The sequence below is a fragment of the Grampus griseus genome (genome assembly GCF_964374135.1).
Source record: "Grampus griseus genome assembly, chromosome: 5".
Classification (NCBI taxonomy): Eukaryota; Metazoa; Chordata; class Mammalia; order Artiodactyla; family Delphinidae; genus Grampus; species Grampus griseus.
Window position 1 is genome coordinate 47,956,927 of NC_138998.1, and position 21,900 is coordinate 47,978,826.

General features: G+C 39.2%; 1 protein-coding gene across 2 annotated transcripts in view; it reads left to right on the forward strand.

The window, feature by feature from the left end:
- Positions 1 to 1,170: 1,170 nt before the first annotated feature.
- Positions 1,171 to 21,900, forward strand: part of PRKCI (protein kinase C iota) — a 79,699-nt gene continuing 58,969 nt past the window's right edge. For both annotated transcript variants that reach the window (XM_082655062.1, XM_082655063.1), the window contains exons 1-2: positions 1,171 to 1,463; positions 15,951 to 16,072. In XM_082655062.1, coding sequence (XP_082511188.1) covers positions 1,360 to 1,463; positions 15,951 to 16,072 — 226 coding nt within the window. In that variant the 5' untranslated portion in view covers positions 1,171 to 1,359. The remainder of the gene's footprint in view (positions 1,464 to 15,950; positions 16,073 to 21,900) is intronic.

A 21,900-nucleotide genomic window follows, 5' to 3' on the forward strand; every position in this document is an offset into this window, starting at 1 on the left:
GCAAGAAAAATAAAAGACATCGAGATTGGAAAGGAAGATGTAAATCAATCTGTATTCTAAAATGGCATAATCTTGCACACAGGAAATTCTAAGGAATCCACCGAGACACTATTAGAACTAATGAGTTCAGCAAGCTTGTAGGATTCAAGATATATACAAAATTATTTTATTTCTATACACCAGCAATGAATAATAAAAAATGAAATTAGGATGGGAATGTAAATCGGCACAGCCACTATGGAAAACAGTCGATGTTAACAATGTTTTAACGATGTTAAAAAATGCCAATGCATGGATAGTTGGATGGGTTGACTGATTGGCTAAATATTCATTGTGCACCTGTTCCATGCAATGGCAATCTACAAGGGCCAAGATATGGGGGGCAGCGAAGGAAGAAAAGTCAATCTTCCATCATACCTTCCAGTTGAGTTTCTTCCTTTATTACATTCATTATTACATTTGTTACATATATTACACTAAATTCTTTTCATAAAAGAGGCTATGCTGGGCAGTAACCAAATTCTTCTTTCCAGAAAAGGTACTGTATGATTGAGATGATTTATGCAATTGGAAGAATTCACCAGAGAACAAAGTCTAGATTGTGAGGAACCCCAATCATTTCCAGTGTCCTCAGGTGCCCACGGTGGATTCAGGACTTCCACGCCGACGGGTCCCGGGGCACGAGCTGAAGACAGGCGGTCAGCGAGAAGGAGGGACGCTCTACACGTAAAGAACCTCAAGTCCCAGAATCCCATGGGGACTCCAAGTCCCAGAAACCCGCCCGGCAAATCTACTCCGAGTCCCTAGCCGTCTGGCCGCGGACGCGACCAAGACAGGAAACTGGGGTGAGATGCCGCAGAATTTGTCCCCCACCATTTTCCTTGTAGGGAGGGGCTTTTTACAGAACTATAGGTACCTCAGTCGTCACATTCTCTCAGTTACAGCCCATGAAAGGCCCCCTGCCGGCAAGTTTTTTGTGATGTTCAGCATCCCCCCCTCCTCTCTCCCCTTTTCCTTGCCCCCGTAAGAATGGTTCAGCCGGGCATCTTGAGTTGGATCGATGGTTGCACCCGCCCTCCCCCGGAATGTGGGCCTTTGGAGCGTGTGAGGTGGGAGGGGCGGAGGTGGGAGGCGTGCTGGGCCCCGGCTGCAGCAGAGGCAGTGTCTGCCGCTGGCGGTGGGGGGAGCCGTGCGGGTTCCGGCTGCCCCGGCGAGGCGACCTCTGGGCCCGCGCCGCGGGCGTGGAGGACAGGTAGGCGAGCGGGCAGCCGCGGCTCCGGGAGAAACTCGGGCCTCGGAGTCCCCTACGGCGCCCGCTGCGCCCCTCGGCCTCCAGCGTTGAGGCGGGGGAGGAAGGAGATGCCGACCCAGAGAGACAGCAGTACCATGTCTCACCCGATCGCAGGCGGCGGCGGCAGCGGGGACCATTCTCACCAGGTCCGGGTGAAAGCCTACTACCGCGGGTGAGTGTGTGGGGTGGGGGTGGGGGTGAGAGGGAAGGGGAGAGGCCAGCTGGACTTGGCCTGGAGGGGGGGCGGGTGTGGGGCTGGAGATGTGGAAGGGATGGGCTGGGCGGGCAAGTCGGGGGACTCGGGATGGGTGACCGAGTGGTCGGGGGAGGAGCACGGGGCACTGGATTGCGGCACCCCCAAGGTGTGGCGCAGGGCGCCCTGGAATCGCGCGGCTGAGGGTCCTGAGCAGGGTCCGAGGGAGGAGCCTTGGAGTAAGTAGGTCCACCTGGTGGGTCCGAGAGACTCGTCTACCAAGAGATTTACAAGAGCTTTACGTCTTTAAGTCTGGATGTATTAGGGGTTGAGAGTTGATTCTGAGTGATGCCTTAGTTAACTAAGTTTACCATGGGTTTAAAAGACAGGATTGCTTCAGTTTGTTGACCCTTTTGATTACCAGCAGGCCTAAAGCCTCTGGTTCTCTAAGTCAGGTTTGTCTTTATCACATAGAAGAGTTCGCGACGTGTACCTGGACTGTGGTCAGGCTGCCAGTATATTAGACATAGGAGTTATTATTTGAGTAAAGTTGATGCGTTTTCAGGGATATGCATTAGGTACTTATGTCTCGCCAAGATTAGGTTGTATATGTGTAAATTAAAATTTGTGAACGCTTCTTTGTCAGTGTTGCTTCAAGGACTGTCCGATAGGGTGAGATATTGCAAGAAGAGGATGAGCATAGGCACAGTTTTAAAATCTGTGATCTTTACTCATATTATTACCTAAGTTATAACTATTGTGGTTACCAGAAATGATCCAGTCCTAAAATCAGTGTATTAAATCATATTCCGTAGTATGACCGTGGTTTGAAATTTCTTAGAGATAACTATATTTGGGAGCATTAGAAAGTTGAACTGTTAGTGTGAGCATAAAGGTTTGAAACTAAGGGTTAACAGAACACCCGACCGCTGTGGCCTGTCTTACTGCTTGTTCAAGCAGAAGTAAATTGCTTTAAAAAACTCAAGCACTAGGAGGTTTGAAACTGCAGTACATACTTTTACATTCCTTAGAGGATCAGTGAAGATAGCAAACTTTCAAAATGCCTCTCTTGTTTTGATTTCAAAGAAAATATAAGCCCCTAAATGTCTTACTGATTTGATGTAAGGACTTCTAGTTTGTTTGCTGCCGTGAAGCCTCTGACCTCTCTCTGTTCATTAGCTTGACTGTATTTAGTAGTAGTTTAGAGGAGTTATTTTGGACAGTAACAGTGTTTTTGCTTAAATTGATCAGGGAAGTCTTGATTTTCAAACAATAGCTACGCACTTTGCACTGTGGAAAAAAAAAGCTTTGCTTCCTTTACCTTACCTTTAATTTGACAGATGAGATATTTCGCTTTAGAATGTGTTCCATTTTATAGTTGACAGTCTGTGAGTTGTTAGGTACAGAGAATGAAATATAGTACATTTTCTTTTTTTTAAATAGTGTCTGATTATTGACAGTTTAAAAAGCGAGGTTAAAAAATAAATACACGCACATGGTAGGAAAGTGCAAATTGTTCAGAAGTATAAAATAAAAAGTGTTCCCCATTCAGTCCTCCCAACCTTCAGAGGTAATTACTATTGATAGTTTATTTCTTGTTCTTCTGGAGGTTGCCTTTATTACTTTAAAAGTTATACTTCCGTTTCGTGATTTATCAACTTTACATGGTATCTATTGATTCCTTCCTCTGAAGATGCGAAATTGGATGCACACTACATTTTGCTTCCTCGCTCCCTGATACCTCTCAAGTTTTGATTGTTACAGTATAATTTTTAGTTCTCCGGTTTATCTTTCTGACTTTAAATAATATAAATTTTTGACTTATTCATTTCAGGTAGTTTCCAATGATTCCAACTATGAAACACAAAGAAACTAGTGCTTCTTCCTTTTTTCCTATTTTTATTAGTTTGACAAGTGTAAATAGGCCTAGTTAGTAAATTAAAATCATTGTAAGCTTCTCTTTTGGAAAGAAATCAAAGTCTTTAGAATGTAGGTATCATATAATATTTTCTTGGTTTATTGCTCCAATTATTTTTTTTTTTAAAGAGGATAAGGACGGCTTCCCTGGTGGCGCAGTGGTTAAGAATCCGCCTGCCAATGCAGGGGACACGGGTTCCAGCCCTGGTCCGGGAAGATCCCACATGCCGCGGAGCAACTAAGCCCGTGCACCACAACTACTGAGTCTGCGCTCTAGAGCCTGCGAGCCACAACTACTGAGCCCGCGTGCCACAACTACTGAGCCTGCATGCCACAACTACTGAAGCCCGCATGCCTAGAGCCTGTGCTCCGCAGCAAGAGAAGCCACTGCAATGAGAAGCCCGCGCACCGCAACGAAGAGTAGCCCCCGCTCGTGGCAACTAGAGAAAGCCCATGCGCAGCAACGAAGACCCAATGCAGCCAAACATAAATAAATAAAATAAATAAAAAGTTCCCTTTAAAAAATAAATAAATTTAAAAAAATAAATAAAAGAGCATAAGGACTTATAACCCTTTTACTGCTTGACTAAAACGTCTCCAAGACATTCAAGTTAACATTTTCTTTGCTTGTTTTTAAAAACCTATGAATTTTGCTAAGTAATGAATCAACCCCTTGCCCTTTAGTGCTTTTATTCAATGAAAACTTTCTAATAGTGCCTTCATTCCAAGCCTCATTTAAAGACAACATCAGCACTCTAAATTGTACCAATTTCTGTCCTCTGAAATTAGATCTGTTAAGATTATATGTTTATTAACAATAGTCTAAACTGATGGTTATGATATTACTTAGCTGCCCATTACTACAAATGAAAGTAAAATGAGTCACCAATGAGGATAGTTAATAAACGGGTTGGCTAAGTAGAACACCTGCCTGATTTTAAAGTAGAAAATTCTTCCCTTACTATCAAGAAATGTAAGGACAATCTGCATTTGAAAAAGTTTCTTTTCCTTCAGATCATCTGAACGGCCGTTATCGATTTTCCCCCATCTCCTTCTAACAATATTTCTTTCCAGTGAATATTGAAATCTCAGAATAGACAGAATATTTTAGTGAATGAATTGCCGTCTCCTTTCAATGATGTGTTTAGTGTTCTCATGCTGTTTAATTTGTTCTTAGTGCAACTGTGATGTCTCCCTAGATATAGCAGATATTTAATTAGCCTTTTTCTAATTTTTATTCAGGAGATTAATAGCACTGAGAATCTGATTTTATTGGAGGCCACCTAAGAGTGCCTGTCTCCTGGCCTGTACTCCTCTTTCCTCACCACAGGAGCTTGTCAATGAGTGGCCTGCCTGCCTTCAATCATTACCTTGTGGTGTTAGCTTGGAGGAGGAGAAACAGGTTTTGTGGGTTAGTGGTAGATTGCCATTGTGTGTGCTATCGTTCTATAAAGTTACTTGATATTACAGGGTAAAATTTAACAAGGAAATGTCTGAATTACTCGTTTCTTTACGTTATAAATGTAAGAGAAATTTTGCAAAGAGCTTGTAAAAAAGCTTTTTAAACCAGTGCTGTTGAGCAGTTATGAATCCAGAGGATTCTTTCTGTGAACATCTACAAATAAAAAGGGATGAACTCCTTGCATATTTGGAAATTATAGCTGGTTTAGTGACGAAGTATGCAGGATTTTTCTCACTGTGAACAAGTCTTGGCAAGACTTGTTTTTAAAAGTATTGCAAAATAATTTTAGTGATATACTTTAGCAATGGTTCTAAGGAAATAAAAATGATATATTAAGTTGAAAGTTGGGAGAATGTGAGTCATTGGTCATGCAGCTTCTGGCATGTCACCTAACCATAGGGCAGCAGATCCGTAGCTTCACCAGAGAGAAAGAAGGGACATGGTGGCCTGGTGCCAAAACCAAAACAACCGTCTCAGAAATTTGGATTAGATAATGTGGAGATAAATTGCTTGTTAGCAGTGAGGACTGAAGCTGAAGAGTTACGGGAGAGGCTGGTGAGGCCGGGATCACCCGTGTGCAAACTGAAGGGCTGAGGAAACAGAGGAGAAAAAAGCAGCTCTCTACAGAGAATAATTTCCTGGATAGCTTTCTAATACAGCTCCCAAACCTCTTATTAAAGTAACTTGAGTGTTTGTTTTCTTTATGGTTGAAATGAGCCTAATTAAAACACTCCAGTCTTGTTTAGGATTTCACATTTTACCAAAGTGTGTTTAAACTCAGTTTAATAAATATTGTTGAACAACTACTATAAGCCAGGCACATGGTACTGGGGTGGGCACAGAGGATGTAGAGTCAATAATACAAGGCTCTGCCCTTGAGGAACCAAGAGACTTGTGGGAGGAAAGACTTTAAAAAGTTAATAAAGGGATATGTGTGTGTGTGTGTGTGTGTGTGTGTCTGTGTGTGTGTGTGTGTGTGTCTGTGTGTGTGTGTGTGTGTGTGTCTGTGTGTGTGTATGTAAGGTACGTGCTAGGATGGCTACTGGGGAGAAGTTTGGGGTGAGGGAAGCCCTCCAAGAGGATGAAATGTTTGATGCTTTTAAAGGATAAGTAGGTTTGCCTGGTGGATTATGATGTTGGGTGGGAGGTCATTCCAGGCATTGCACAGCTGCATGATACGTTTGGAGAATTAAGATCAGTTTAGTCGTTAGTCCCATAGTCATTCCTCATTAGGACATAAAGTGTGAAGTGGACACTGATGAGAAGTGAGCTAATAAGAAGGTTCACAAGCACTAGATCATGAAGACTCTCGAATATCATACTTTGGGCTTCAGACTTTTTCTTGTTGGTGAAGGTTTTAAGTAAGAGGGATGCACGGTTTAGATTTTTATTTTAGAAAGATCACTCTTGGAACCAGTATAGTAGACGAATTAGCAATGGATGAGACTAATCTGGAGGCTTTGGAAGTAGTCCAAGTGAGAGATTCTGAGGAGTTGGAAAAGAGGATATGGATTCAATGGCAATTTTAGGGGGTAGAGTCAATATGAATTAGAGAATGATTGCCTGTGGAGAAGAGAGAGGGTCTGAGTCAGACATGGATTTCTCATTTGGAGAGACTAGGGAATAGAAAAGAAAGAGATTTATTAGAGAGAGTAATTAATTACCTGGAACAAGTAATCAAATTTTGAACTCAGGGTGCTTTGGGAGCATCCAGGGGGAAATGTCCAGAATTAACTGACCAACCGTTTTTTGTGTGCCTGCTCTGTGTCCCCAGCACTCTGCATGACAGCTAACCTATGTAGGAGTATGGCTGAGAATGATGATAGGAACAAAAATGCCACCAATGGCCAAATACAGATCACAAAGACAAGGCACTAAAGCTAAATTTTAAAAATACAGAGATATATAAAGTAGGCTCTCACCCCCTCTTCATAGGGATAGCCATTGTTAACAGTTGGGGATATTCTACATCATATCAATATATCTGTAAGTGTAGGTGTGTGTATACATACAGACACACCCTTTTATTTTTCCAATAAATGGGTTCATATTTCTATACATGTTTCTTTAACTTGAGTTTTTTCATTCATGGTCATTTTTCCATGTCAGGATAGACAGATAAATAGGTAGATACATACAGATAGAGCAATCCACCTCTTTCATTATAATTGGTACATAGTGTTCCATAGTATTGTTATACCACAGTTCATTTAATCTTTTTTTCTGATTGATGAACTTTCGTTAAATCGCTTTGTCAAATCATGTTGAAGGAACATCCTTATAGTTAATATGTATTCTTGCAAACATGGTCAAAGATATGCCTGCTTTAAAACTTGATATTATCTTCGAAAAATGTATCAATTGACATTCCCAGCAAGTGTACAAATGAAGCATTTTCCTTATGCTCCCATTGCATGTTATTGGTCTTTAAAATTTTTGCAAATACAATTGGCAAAAAATGCTAACCTTTTTTTAAACAATATTGAGAGGTAGATATCATTATCTCCATTTTATGGATGATAACTTCGAGGCTTAGTAAAGCATAATACAAAGCTGAGTCTTACCCTTCAGAGAAATTTCCCTTTACCCTTTTACTGTATTGATGGGGTTTTTAAGATTACTTTTTTTCTTTATTGTCAAATTCATATTTCACAGTTATTCTTTTCAAGTCAATTTTCTATCTCCTTGATTTTTAAAAATGGAAGTTTCATTATGGTTTTCTTATAATTAACAATTAATTTGAGGGGGTTATGAATATTTCCTTAAAACCTTTGACCCAGTAATTTTACCATCCATGGATAATCCTGCCTACAAAACTTTTTTTTTTCTGATTGTACTATATTTAATTTAGGAGAGAAGCTTATGTTGAGAAAGCAGAAGGACTGAATATGGTTCTTTTTCAGGTTTATTTTTAAAAGCAATTAGTCCTAAGGAAAAACTTTAGTTTCTATATTTTAGAACATAGGAACATAATGAATGCTTAAAACTGTTTGACCGCTGAAGCAAAAATGCTTTTTTTTTAAATTCAGCTAAAACTATATCTGAATTTGCCATTTTGGGCATCTTTGTGGTGAAGCAGACTGTATTCTGTTGAAGTCCAGTGGTAAGCTAATTTATGCCAACACTGAAGTTAAAACCAGGAAAAATAAGAATCTTCCATGCATGATTTGTTTTGTACCTTTAGAAGTAATATCTTTATTTTGCAGCTTACTTTTAGCTTTGGTACTATAATAAGGATTTGGTGATTGTGGGGTATATGAACATGGTGCTTTCCAATTACTTGGAGAGTTATTTATAAGAAACTCCCTTAAATGTTTTAGTTCCTGGAACTTAAGGAGTGGCAGTTGGTAAATCATGACTCCTTCATTGAGTCCCTTTAGGATGTATGTACTTATTACTTTTAAAGGATTACACATGTTTTAAAAATATTTGTATTTTCTGGGCTTCCCTGGTGGCGCAGTGGTTGAGAGTCCGCCTGCCGATGCAGGGGACACGGGTTCGTGCCCTGGTCCGGGAAGATCCCACATGTCACGGAGCGGCTGGGCCCCATGAGCCATGGCTGCTGAGCCTGCGCGTCCGGAGCCTGTGCTCCGCAACGGGAGAGGCCACAGCAGTGAGAGGCCCGCGTACTGCAAAAAAAAAAAAAAAAATTTGTATTTTCTGATAAATATTTTACAGCTCTTGAAAAATAAGGTTTCTGAAAATTCCCTATTGTTTGGAGATGTGCTTACGTATTTGTTAATTTTAACTACGTGTGGACCTTAATAAGGAAGTCTTATTTTGATGACATCTGATCATACTAACTTTTTCTCCTTGCATTCAAAAAAGATAATGTCACGCTTGTTCTTTGCCAGGGAAATTCAGTGGGAGCCTTTTCTTCTCTTCTGATTTAATTCTAAAATATACTCTCTGAATCCTCACCCCCTCATACTAGTAACCTTGAGGATATTTTGAAAGAAAAATTGCTTTAAGGTAAGCAGGTTCCCTTTTCTAAAAATAATTAATTTATGTATTTATTTTTGGCCGTGCTGGGTCTTCATTTCTGTGCGAGGGCTTTCTCTAGTTGTGGCAAGTGGGGGCCACTCTTCATCGCGGTGTGCGGGCCTCCCACTGTTGTGGCCTCTCTTGTTGCGGAGCACAGGCTCCAGATGTGCAGGCTCAGTAGTTGTGGCTCACAGGCCCAGTTGCTCCGCGGCATGTGGGATCTTCCCAGACCAGGGCTCGAACCCATGTCCCCTGCATTGGCAGGCAGATTCTCAACCACTGCGCCACCAGGGAAGCCCCAGCAAGTTCCCTTTTAATGTCACTAGAAGAAGGAGCTATTTTAAAATATATTTAAATATATACTATATATACTATTAAAATATACTGTTTAAAATATAAATTTTAAAAATAATTAAAACAGGGACTTCCCTGGTGGTCCAGTGGTTAAGACTTTGCCTTCCATTGCAGGGGGTGTGGGTTCGATCCCTGGTCAGGGAGCTAAGATCCCACATGCCTCGCAGCCAAAAAACCAAAACATAAAACAGAAGCAAGGACTTCCCTGGTGGTGCAGTGGTTAAGAATCCTCCTGCCAATGCAGGGGACACGGGTTCGAGCCCTGGTCCAGGAAGATCGCACATGCCGTGGAGCAACTAAGCCTGTGCACCACAACTACTGAGCCTGCTCTCTAGAGCCCGTGAGCCACAACTACTGAGCCCGTGTGCCACAACTACTGAAGCCCGCATGCCTAGAGCCTGTGGTCCGCAACAAGAGAAGCCACCTCAGTGAGAAGCCCACACACCACGACGAAGAGTAGCCCCCACTTGCTGCAACTAAGGATAGCCTGCCCCCAACATCGAAGACCCAACACAGCCAAAAATAAACTTAAAAAAAAAAAAAAGAAACCAGAAGCAATATTGTAACAAATTCAACAAAGACTTTAAAAATGATCCACATCAAAAAAAATCTTAAAAAAAAATTAAAACAATTTTTAAAATTTATAAGTCATTTAAATTTGTTTTATATCTTATTTATAATTATCATAAAATCATACCTTTACATGGTAGAAAAAATAATAATATTCTATGCCGTTCAGAAAGGTCTAAGTATTTGTTTGGCCAAAAAGGTTGTTCAGGTTTTTCCCTAACATCTTAAAAACCCAAATGAACTTTTTGGCCAACCCAATACAAAGTACATCTTCTTTCCATCTCTAGTCTCTCCTTAATCCCCTGTTCCACCACCTAGAGTTAACTACTATTAAAATTCTGCTTTCTTTTATTATATCTGTTGATCAGTATGGAAGATGAGGAATTTAGCACTTCTTCATTGCCTCCTCTCCTGACTATTTTTAGTTTTTCTTGTGGTTACATTTATAACTTAAATAATATACCTCCTCCCGCTTTTCTTTTTTATTTATAATTGTGGTAAAAAAATTTTAATTGACCATCTTAACCATTTTTAAGTGTACAGTTGAGCAGTGTTAACTATATTCACATTGTTATGTGACCAATCTCCAGAACTTTTTCATTTTGCAAAACTGAAACTACATACTAACAACTCTCCCATTCTTCTCCAACCCCCAACCCCTGGCAACTACTCTTCTGTTGTCTGTTTCTATGAATTTGACTACTCTAGATACTTCATATAAATGGAGTCATACAGTGTTTGTCTTTTTGTGGCTGGCTTATTTCATTTAACATAACGTCTTCAAGCTTCATTCATATTGTAGCATGTGTCAGAATTTCCTTTCTCTTTAATGCTGAGTAATATTTCTTTGTATTTATATATCACATTTAGTTTATGTATTCATCCGTCAGTGGACACTTGGGTTGCCTCCACCTTTTGGCTATTGTGAATAATGCTGCTATGAATGTGGATGTACAAATATCTTTTGGATTCCCTGTTTTCAGTTCTTTTGGATATATGTACCCAGAAGTGGAATTGCTGGATCATATGGAAATACTATTTTTAATTTTTTTGAGGAGCATCCATACTGTTTTCTATAGCTGCTGCACCATTTTTCATTCCCACCAACAGAGCACAAGGTGCTAATTTCTCCACATCTTCGATTATACTCGTTCTGTTTTTTTCATAGTAGCCATCCTAATGGATGTAAGGTGACCTTTCATTATGTTTTTCTCTTATTGGCGTATAGTTCATTTACAATGTTGTGTTAATTTCTGCTGTATCATTATAGTTTTGATTTACATTTCTCTAATAATTAGTGATGATAAACATCTTTTTTTTTTAACATCTTTATTGGAGTATAATTGCTTGACAATGGTGTGTTAGTTTCTGCTTTACAACAAAGTGAATCAGTTATACATATACATCTATCCCCATATCTCTTCCCTCTTGCATTTCCCTGAACATCTTTTTGCTAAGCTTGTTGGCCATTTGTATATCCTCTTTGGAGAAGTGTCTGTTCAAGTCCTTTGACTGTTTTTAAGTTTCAAGTTATTTGTTTTTTTCTTGTTCCCTGCTTTTACATTTAATTATTAGTTGTAAATATATTGACTCTCCACTAAGAAAGAGACATTTTTGAATTTACACTTCCTTTTGCTTTCTCTACATCTTGATTTTTCTTGGTAATTTTTATATTGTAAAGGTTTATAACATTATTCTGTTCTTTAACTCCTATTTTTTTTAAGTAATTTTAAAAAGCATTTATAATGAATTCTTATGTAAGTGTGATGCACTTGAAAAGCCAAGAAGTGTGTTTAGATGCTTAGAGAAGGAAAAGTAATCTTGTGTCAGTAAAACTTCTTTTAAGGGTTCCTGTTAACTTTAGTTTTGGGGGCTGGTATGTTTTCTCCGTAAATTTTATCCCATCTGTTTTCAATCATCTAGGATTTTCTCATACTTTTTGGTCTGCTGCTGCTGCCGTTTTCGTGTTCTAAGACTTTGATAAACTTGTCATTTCAGTTTTCTGTCATTTCATTAGGCCCTTAGGATGAAAGATTATAGATGTTTGTTCCTTCCACCATTTTAAACCAGAAGCATCTGTTTTTGTTTTGTTTTGTTTTGTTTTTCTGTGTATTTTTTAGAAGGTTGGATTATTTTTATCTAATAAGGGTCCACTTCTATTTAAAGTGTTATATGAATTAATAATGTTTTAAAATTTATTGAACAGATTTAGAGTATGCTATATGCTAGGTACTATTATAAGTATTTTAAACATGAATTCACTTAATCCATTAAATCCTTATAATATCATAGGAGATAATATTATTCTCATTTTATAGATGAGGAAATTGAACCAACAGAGAAGTTAAATAAATCACCTAAGGTTATACAGCTGGTAAGTGATAGAACCTGGATTCAAACCCAAGCATACTGGCTTTAGCTCTCATGGTCTTAACCAGTATACTACGGCTGCCTCGTATATGTCACTCATCCATTGTGGAATGCTTTTTTTTTTTTTTTTCCCATGGTACGCGGGCCTCTCACTGCTGTGGCTTCTCACGTTGCGGAGCACAGGCTCTGGACGCGCAGGCTCAGCGGCCATGGCTCACGGGCCCAGCCGCTCCGCGGCATGTGGGATCTTCCCGGACCGGGGCACGCACCCGTGTTCCCTGCATCGGCAGGCAGACTCTCAACCACTGCGCCACCAGGGAAGCCCTGGAATGCTTTTTATTTTACATTTCCTCATGCTTTTTTTTAGAGACCAACATATGACACCTCCATTCACTCAACATATATTAATCCATTCTGAGCCAGACGCTGCTTCAGATATTGGTGATGCAGCAGTGAGCAAAACAAAATGCCTGCTCGCATGTTTAGTTGGGGGAGACAGACTGTAAAATATGTATAATTTATATATGCTGGCAACGTATTTTCTCTGAAGAATAAAAAACAATTAACTAGCTTCATACACTAAAGTAGACCCATTTAATCTCGGAAACAAGGGTTACAGTTTTTATTAGCCAAACTTTTTTTTAAATTTATTTATTTTTATTTTTTGTCTGCATTGGGTCTTTGTTGCTGTGCACGGGCTTTCTCTAGTTGTGGCGAGCAGGGCTATCCTTTGTTGTGGTGGCTTCTCTTTTTGCGGAGCCTGGGTTCTAGGCACGTGGGCTTCAGTAGTTGTGGCTAGCGGGCTTCAGTAGTTGTGGCTCACGGGCTCAGTAGCTGTGGTGCATGGGATCAGTTGCTCCGTGGCACGTAGGATCTTCCCGGACCAAGGATCGAACCTGTGTCCCCTGCATTTGTGGGCGGATTCTTATCCACTGCACCACCAGGGAAGTCCCTAGCCAAACTCTTAAAAGTGAAATTGACTGACTGTATCCATTATGCTTTTGTCACAAAATAACATCTAATGATAGCTGTGGGTTGGGTGGATGCTGCTGTGGGAGGTGGTGTTGCAGATTAGCATGCAGGTGGCTTTTCAGGAGTGCTTTTGGGGTTGACAGCTATGGAAGAGAAGGGGAGAAGCAAGCTTAGGTAGGAAAAAATCAAGATGCCCTGAAGTCCCTACAGAAGCCTTAGTTGACCCTCCAGGGAGTTCTGAAGATGAGTTGACACTTCAGAGCTTTCCCGAGTCACGTCTGGGACCTTTATACCCCCATATTGAATTGGCTGTTGGTTGTGGGCTGACCAGGAAGGGGATTTGACTATAGGCGAGCAGTCACATCTCTGAAGGAGGCTGAAGACTGGGGATGTCTACCGGTAGCACTCCCGGTAGCTGGGATGACAAATGCTCCATTGCTAATGGGGGATTCTGGAGGTGGGGTGGAGAGCCGGCAGGTCAGATCACAGCATCCACCACGAGTGTCATTAGGAGATGTGGATTTGAATTTGCATTCTGTTTCCTAACTGTGAGACTCTGGCAAATATTCCCCTGTGCTAAGCTTTTTAAATCTGTAAAACAGGATTAGTAGGTCTAGTTTGACAGTTATTATGAAGATCATATAAGATGTTTGTTCAAACATCTGAAACATGCTAAATATTCTGCACATGTTTATAGGCTAAGGAAACATAAACAGTGATATTTCCTTGTCAAGAGTGCACTTTTTAGAAGTTGGGTTTCTCCTGGAAAATACTACTTCTACATTCAGTTAAGAAATATTTGAGTCCCTATTATATAAATAGTTATGTGAATATATTAAAAAGTCAAGAATTTTTATCTTCCAGCTGTTTATAATCTAGCTAAGGATGTGTGTATATAATTAGTTGAATAACAAAAATTGGAACATAAGATACATGTTGGCTGGACAGATTTAGAAGTATAGACCATCAGGCTTATGTGGTTGAAAAAGTTTTAATGGAAGTTGATATTGAAGAAAAAAGTTGATGTTGAAGAAAGAAGGTTGATGTTAAAGAAAGATCCCCACCTCCCTCCTTAAACTGAGGACAGATCAGGATTAAAACTTAGATCATCAAGGTCTTATGTGTGGTGGTTTGAGTAAACAGATGTCTGTAATAAAGAGTTTGTATCGGGAATGGTGCGATCACGTTGAGAATAGAAATTGGAACAAGCTTGGAACAAGCTTATCAAGAGTCTTAAATACCACAGAGAGAGTTGGAATTACAGATTTAGGAGACCCTTACATAGAGATAATAGTTAAAACATTGAATGTGAATTAGGTTTCAGAAAGAGAGAGACAATGAATGAGAGAGGTTGTGAAGAATGTCTTGTGATTGGAGATAGAGGAGACTTAATAAGTGTTCAGAATAGTAGAAAGGGAGCCAGGGAAGCAGACTGTTATGAAAGCTAAGGCAAGAGGGTTCCAAGAGGCAGGGGTAGAAAACCATGAGATGCTTAGAAAGAGAATGATTATCAAGAAAAGGCCATTCAGTTTCTATGTGTGGCTTTCTGCTTAAAGCCCCTAAAGACTGCAGTTTTAACTTTTTTGCACATGTCTAAAATTTTTAATACCTTATTTCTTACTCTGTGTTCTGCATTCCAACTACACATGTGTGCTTGCACAGTCCCTAACACAGTGTCATTTCCTTCCTTTCTTCAACAAATATTTATTGAATACCCATTCTGTGCTAGACACCGCGTTGGCCACTAGGAATATAATGAACAAAATTCCTATTTTAATCAAGCTTACATTCTAGCTGAGGTAGATGGTAGACTATAAACATCGGTTTATCTGTCCAGTGATAGAAGAGGTAGGTCAGAGGGGCAGCTAGGGCCATTCACACAGGGCCTTGTAGACCCTGCTAGAGACTTTGGATTTCCCTTTACTTTGGGGAAAGACATTTGGAGAGTTTAAAACAAAGGAAAGACATGAACTACATTAATTTTGTAAAACCCTTATGACAGAGGTCACTATATGTGTGTTAAATTAAGAGTCATTTGGTCTGTTTGACTTACCTTTGAAAGGATGACTGTGGCTGGCTACGACATGGAGATTAGATCACAGGGAGCCTTCTTATGGGTCCCTGGAGGAAAACCCAGGCTTCTGTTCTAAAACATTTTGTTATGTTTTTAAATCTCGTTGTGAATAGCTGCTAGGTGGATTTATTTAAGTACTATGACTTATCCAACAGTAATATAAAAATAAACACATGTTTATGTCAATTCCTTCATTTTTTTTGGTGTCTACCTTAAAATATGAATCCTATTTTAAAACGAATTTTGGCAAATGAGTTGTTAATCTGGGTGATTAATCCATGGAAGTCAGGGCTGAGGAAGAGGACCTTTGTCAAATTTTTGAAGGGCCATCTCTTGGATGAAGGTAAACTTTTGGGGGAGGGGAGATCTAGGACTAGAGATTGAAAGAGATTTCAGTTAAGTATAATGCAGAGTTTGTCAGTAATAGAGCTGTTTGTGGAGTGGAATGCCTCACAAAAGAGTGAGCTTCTGATAACTAACATTAAAGCAAAAGTGGAACTACTATCTGTTAGAGCAGTTAGGGTGGGCTTCCTGAATGAGGAGGGGAGATTGAATTAAGGTTTCTCACAAAATCACTATTTTAATCTTTAAGCATTATTCAATGTTGGTATTTTATTTTTTACAGAGATAGTTTACTGGAAGCGGCACAGGCTGGTGCACACACAAAATAACTGAAGTCCATCAAATGGTCAGGCATTCAGTAATATGTAGAGCATTATTAGTCTTAGTCATTGTCTAACTTAAAACTCCTTTTCTTTTTCAGGGATATCATGATAACACATTTTGAACCTTCAATCTCCTTTGAGGGCCTTTGTAATGAGGTTCGAGACATGTGTTCTTTTGACACCGAACAGCTTTTCACCATGAAATGGATAGATGAAGAAGGTGAGTGAATAAAGAGACGGCTGTCTGTGTGAGCATTTGATTTAAGATACCATTTTGTAATTTTTTTAAACAATAAAGCTATATTTAATTTCAACCAATCAAAATTTTGTAGCTTTGGGCTTCCCTGGTGGCGCAATGGTTGAGAGTCCGCCTGCCGATGCAGGGGACACGGGTTCGTGCCCTGGTCCGGGAAGATCCCACATGCCGCTGAGCGGCTGGGCCCGTGAGCCATGGCCGCTGAGCCCGCGCGTCCAGAGCCTGTGCTCCGCACCGGGAGAGGTCACAACAGTGAGAGTCCCGCGTACCACCAAAAAAAAAAAAAAAAAAAAAAAAAATTTGTAGCTTTTAGAATCTATTGCTCAAGACTGCACGTAAGCAACTTAAATGCAAAGTATACTGGTAGTGCTTAAGGGAAACAGACTGTGCACTTTTTTTTTTTTGCTCTCCTTCTATTTGATATTTTTTATTAGTTATCTATTTTATACATATTAATGTATATATGTCAATCCCAGTCTCCCATTTCATCCCCCCCAAACTGCTTTCCCCCCTTGGTGTCCATATGTTTGTTCTCTACATCTGTGTCTCTATTTCTGCCCTGCAAACCAGTTCATCTGTACCATTTTTCTAGATTCCACATATACACGTTAATATACGATATTTGTTTTTCTCTTTCTGACTTACTCCACTCTGTATGACAGTCTCTAGGTCCATCCACGTCTCTACAAATGACCCAATTTCATTCCGTTTTATGGCTGAGTAATATTCCATTGTGTATATGTACCACATCTTCTTTATCCATTCGTCTGTTGATGGGCATTTAGGTTGCTTCCATGACGTGGCTATTGTAAATAGTGTTGCAATGAACATTGTGGTACATGTATCTTCTTGAATTATGTTTTTTTCTGAGTATATGCCCAGTAGTGGGATTGCTGGGTCATATGGTAACTCTATTTTTAGTTTTTTAAGGACCCTCCATACTGTTCTCCATAGTGGCTGTATCAATTTACATTCCCACCAGCAGTGCAAGAGTGTTCTCTTTTCTCCACACCCTCTCCAGCATTTATTGTTTGTAGATTTTTTGATGATGGCCATTCTGACCAGTGTGAGCTGATACCTCATGGTAGTTTTGATTTGCATTTCTCTAATGATTAGTGATGTTAAGCATCCTTTCATGTGTTTGTTGGCAATCTGTATATCTTCTTTGGGGAAATGTCTATTTAGGTCTTCTGCCCATTTTTGGATTGGGTTGCTTGTTTTTTTAATATTGAGCTGCATGAGCTGTATATACATTTTGGAGATTAATCCATTGTCCGTTGATTCATTTGCAAATATTTTCTCCCATTCTGAGAGTTGTCTTTTCGTCTTGTTTATAGTTTCCTTTGCTGTGCAAAGCTTTTAAGTTTCATTAGGTCCCATTTGTTTATTTTTGTTTTTATTTCCATTACTCTAGGAGGTGGGTCAAAAAAGATCTTGCTGTGATTTATGTCAAAGAGTGTTCTTCCTATGTTTTCCTCTAAGAGTTTTATAGTGTCCGGTCTTACATTTAGGTCTTTAAGCTATTTGAGTTCATTTTAGTGTATGCTGTTAGGGAGTGTTCTAATTTCATTCTTTTACATGTAGCTGCCCAGTGTTCCCAACACCACTTATTGAAGAGGCTGTCTTTTCTCCATTGCATATCCTTGCTTTCTTTGTCATAGATTAGTTGACCATAAGTGCATGGGTTTATTTCTGGGTTTTCTATTCTGTTCCATTGATCTATATTTCTGTTTTTGTGTCAGTACCATATTGTCTTTATTACTGTAGCTTTGTAGTATAGTCTGAAGTCAGGGAGTCTGATTCCTCCAGCTCTGTTTTTTTCCCTCAAGATTACATTGGGTATTCGGGGTCTTTTGTGTCTTCATACAAATTTTAAGATTTTTTGTTCTATGTCTGTAAAAAAATGCCACTAGGGATTGCATTGAATCTGTAGATTTTTTTGGGTAGTATAGTCATTTTCATAATGTTGATTCTTCCAATCCAAGAACATGGTATATCTCTCCATCAGTTTGTGTCATCTTTGATTTCTTTCATCAGTGTCTTATAGTTTTCTGAGTACAAGTCTTTTACCTCCTTAGGTACATTTATTCCTAGGCATTTTATTCTTTTTGTTGCAATGGTGAATGGGATTGTTTCCTTAATTTCTCTTTCTGATCTTTCATTGTTAGTGTATAGGAATGCAAGAGATTTCTGTGCATTAATTTTATGTCATGCAACTTTACCAAATTCATTGATTAGCTCTAGTAGTTTTCTAGTGGCATCTTTAGGATTCTGTATGTATAGTATCATGTCATCTGCAAGCAGTGACAGTTTTACTTCTTTTCCAGTTTGGATTCCTTTTATTTCTTTTTCTCCTCTGATTGCCGTGGCTAGGACTTCCAAAACTATGTTGAATAATAGTGGCAAGAGTGGATATCCTTGTCTTGTTCCTGATCTTAGAGGAAACACTTTCAGTTTTTCACTATTGTGAATGATGTTTCCTGTGGGTTTGTCATATATGGCCTTTATTATGTTGAGGTAGGTTCCCTCTGTGCCCACTTTCTGCAGGACTTTTTATCATAAATGGGTGTTGAATTTTGTCAAAAGCTTTTGATTTAAGGTACCATTTTGTCTTTTTTTTTTAATTAATTAATTAATTAATTTTTGGCTGCATTGGGCCTTTGTTGCTGCACGCAGGCTTTCTCTAGTTGAGGTGAGCGGGGGCTACCCTTTGTTGTGGTGTGCAGGCTTCTCATTGCAGTGGCTTCTCTTGTTGCAGAGCACAGGCTCTAGGCATGCGGGCTTCAGTAGTTCTGGTACGTGGGCTCAGTAGTTGTGGCTCGCGGGCTCTAGAGTGCAGGCTCAGTAGTTGTGGCACAGGTTGCTCCATGGCATGTGGGATCTTCCCAGACTAGGGCTCGAACCTGTGCCCCCTGCATTGGCAGGCGGATTCTCCACCACTGTGCCATCAGGGAAGCCCTGTTTTTAAAACGTAATAAAAGTCCTAATTAACTTAAGGAGGGAAAGGTATATTAGAAATTTGATGCCATTCTTATTTTCCTTCAGGTATTTGAGTATCAAAGAGTACAACTTTGTTTTGCCCTTTTTACCCTTAAATATAGTGAAATTAATGTGACTTTTTTCCAGCAATAAGGTAAACATCTCATTAAATAGTGTTACATTTTAGTTTAATTTTGAATATATGTTGCCTTATATTTTAAGAGATTACTTTCAATAATTTGACAGTACTTTACAGCAAATATCTTTAAAGAAAATGTTTTAGAAAAAGTGTAAAAGTGATTGTGACAACCATTACTTCAAAGGTGGTGGCAAAAACTTGATTCAGAAAACATTTATTGAATATGTGTGTGTTGAGGATAGATACTTTCTATCCTCAAACTCCACAGGGAGACGGACATGTGAAGAACAAATGTGACAGTTGAACCTAAATGCATAGGGGCCTCAGAATACAAGAGAAAGAGAAGCATCCGCATATGCCTGAAATATTTGCAAAGTTTGAACTAACCGTATAACAGAGTAAAAGTTTTTGAAGTGGAGTAGGTGAGGGGAGAACCAGAAAGAAAGAATAATATATAAAAAGGCACAGAGGTATGAAGAACATGGTGTGTGGGGAAGAGCAGTAATTCACTAAATTGAAAGTATGGGGAGGCCTCGTTCTGGCGGTCCCATATTGAACTGGAGTTGGAAGAGGTGAGTCTGGTCTCAAAATGGAGGTAAAACCACCCCCAGGTCACTCCCAGCCTGCTGCCACCAGGAGGAGGGCCATGATCCAAAGGAACCAGCGCTGTTGAGAAAACTGTTTATTGGAGGTCTGAACGTTGAAACTACAGATTATAGTTTAAGAGAACATTTTGAGAAATGGGGCACACTTCCAGATTATGCAGTGATGAGAGACCGCCAAACAAAACTTCCCAGGACCTCTAGTTTTGTGACCTACTCTAGCGTTGAAGAGGTGGATGCAGCAGTGAGTGCAGGACCACCGAGGTTGATGGGTGTTTGGTGGAACCAAAGAGAGCTGTTTCTAGAGAGGATTCTGTAAAGCCTGCTGCCCTTCCGAAAGTGAAGAAACTTTTTGTTGGTGGTATTAAAGAGGATAGAGAAGAATATGAGAGACTACTTTGAAAAGTATGGCAGGATTGAAACCATAGAAGTTGGTCTTTCAACCATGGAAGACAGGCAGAGTGGAGAAAAGAGGATTTGCTTTTGTAGCTTTTGATGATCATGATACAGTTGATAAAATTGTTGTTCAGAAATACCACACAATTAACGGGCATAACTGTGAAGTGAAAAAGGTGTAACTCATAGTTCTTTCTCTCTAAATAGCTATTAAGTGTCCTAATTTTCTGGGGAAACTATAAAACTGTAGCCTTTGCCTCATTCAAGTAAAGGTTAAACTTTTCATTAAGGTCTGTTGATTCCCATGTGATCCATTTTACACTGGTGAATTCTGATACCAGTCTTTTCTTAATTTTAGGCTTACAGAGCCAGTAGTAATTATTTTTGAGTTCCTTGCAATTATTTTTCAGTTGTAATTTTTCATCTTTATTTTTAGCCATGTAGGCATTGGGGCATGCTTATATGGAGAAGAAATTTTCTCTAGGATCAGTGGAAGACAGGACTATAATTTGATTTCTCTGGTTTATGAGAAACATTGTTCTAGAAGCTAAACATTTAATTGTGGGATTTTATATCAGAGCAAATAAAGATCATACTTCATTTCTTTACACAGATTTATGACAACCATTCTTCTTCTTTGTGTTCAAAACTAGTTTTACTGATTTGTTTTGATGTGCATGTGGAAAAACTGGTTTGCTTAATCTAACTAAACATTTTAGAATGAATAGTGTTTTGTAACAATCATATGCTGGTTCTCATATGCAGTGAGAGTGTGGGGCAGGGCATGATAAATGTGAGTTTTTAGTTCCCTATATAAGAGTGATTGTTTTTCCTTAAAGATGTGCTTTAAAAATATTACATCTAATATTGAGTATTTTCTAAATTTCTAATTCTATAAATTCTAATTTATTCAGGGTCTGAATACCCGGTTTAAATTTAACTGTGTCACTTCTCTTTTACTAGACACTAGTAATTTCTGTCACTAGCCTTTGGGTATTTTGTTTCTTGTTAGTTTTTATTGAGAATAATGCATGCTTTTTAACAAAAATATTGATTTTTTTGAAGGAAAAAGTGTCTCTGGAGATCTTCAGACCCCCAGAAATAGCTGCTATGAACGAATTTATGGTATCTCTTTCTGTGAATATACAACTAGAAGGGATAGGGTAACAATTTTTTTCTGTCTTACAAATAGACTAATATTATGCAAGCTGTTATTTAACCTGTTTTTTCCCTTACCATCTTGTAGATAGCTTGTCATATCCGTGGGTTTTTTTTTTTTTTGGCCACGCCATGTGGCTTGTGGGATCTTAGTTCCCCGACCAGGGATTGAACCCAGGCCCTCAGCAGTGAGAGCGCGGAGTCCTAACCACTGGACCACCAGGATATTCCCCATATCAGTGCATGTAGATTTATCTCATTCCTCTTAAAGGCTATGTAATATTATATAACAATGTTGTACCATAACTTATTTAATTAATCCCCTTTTGATAGATATTTGGATAGTTTGCAGTTTGTCAAAAATACTGGTGCAGGGAATATCTTTGTGCATGTATTTTGGGGACACTTGTACTATATTATTTGTAAATTCCCTGCAATGGAATGTGTCCTTGATGATAGGTGGTACCAAATTGACCTCCAAAAATATTGTACCCCTTGTTATACTTTTACCAATAGCA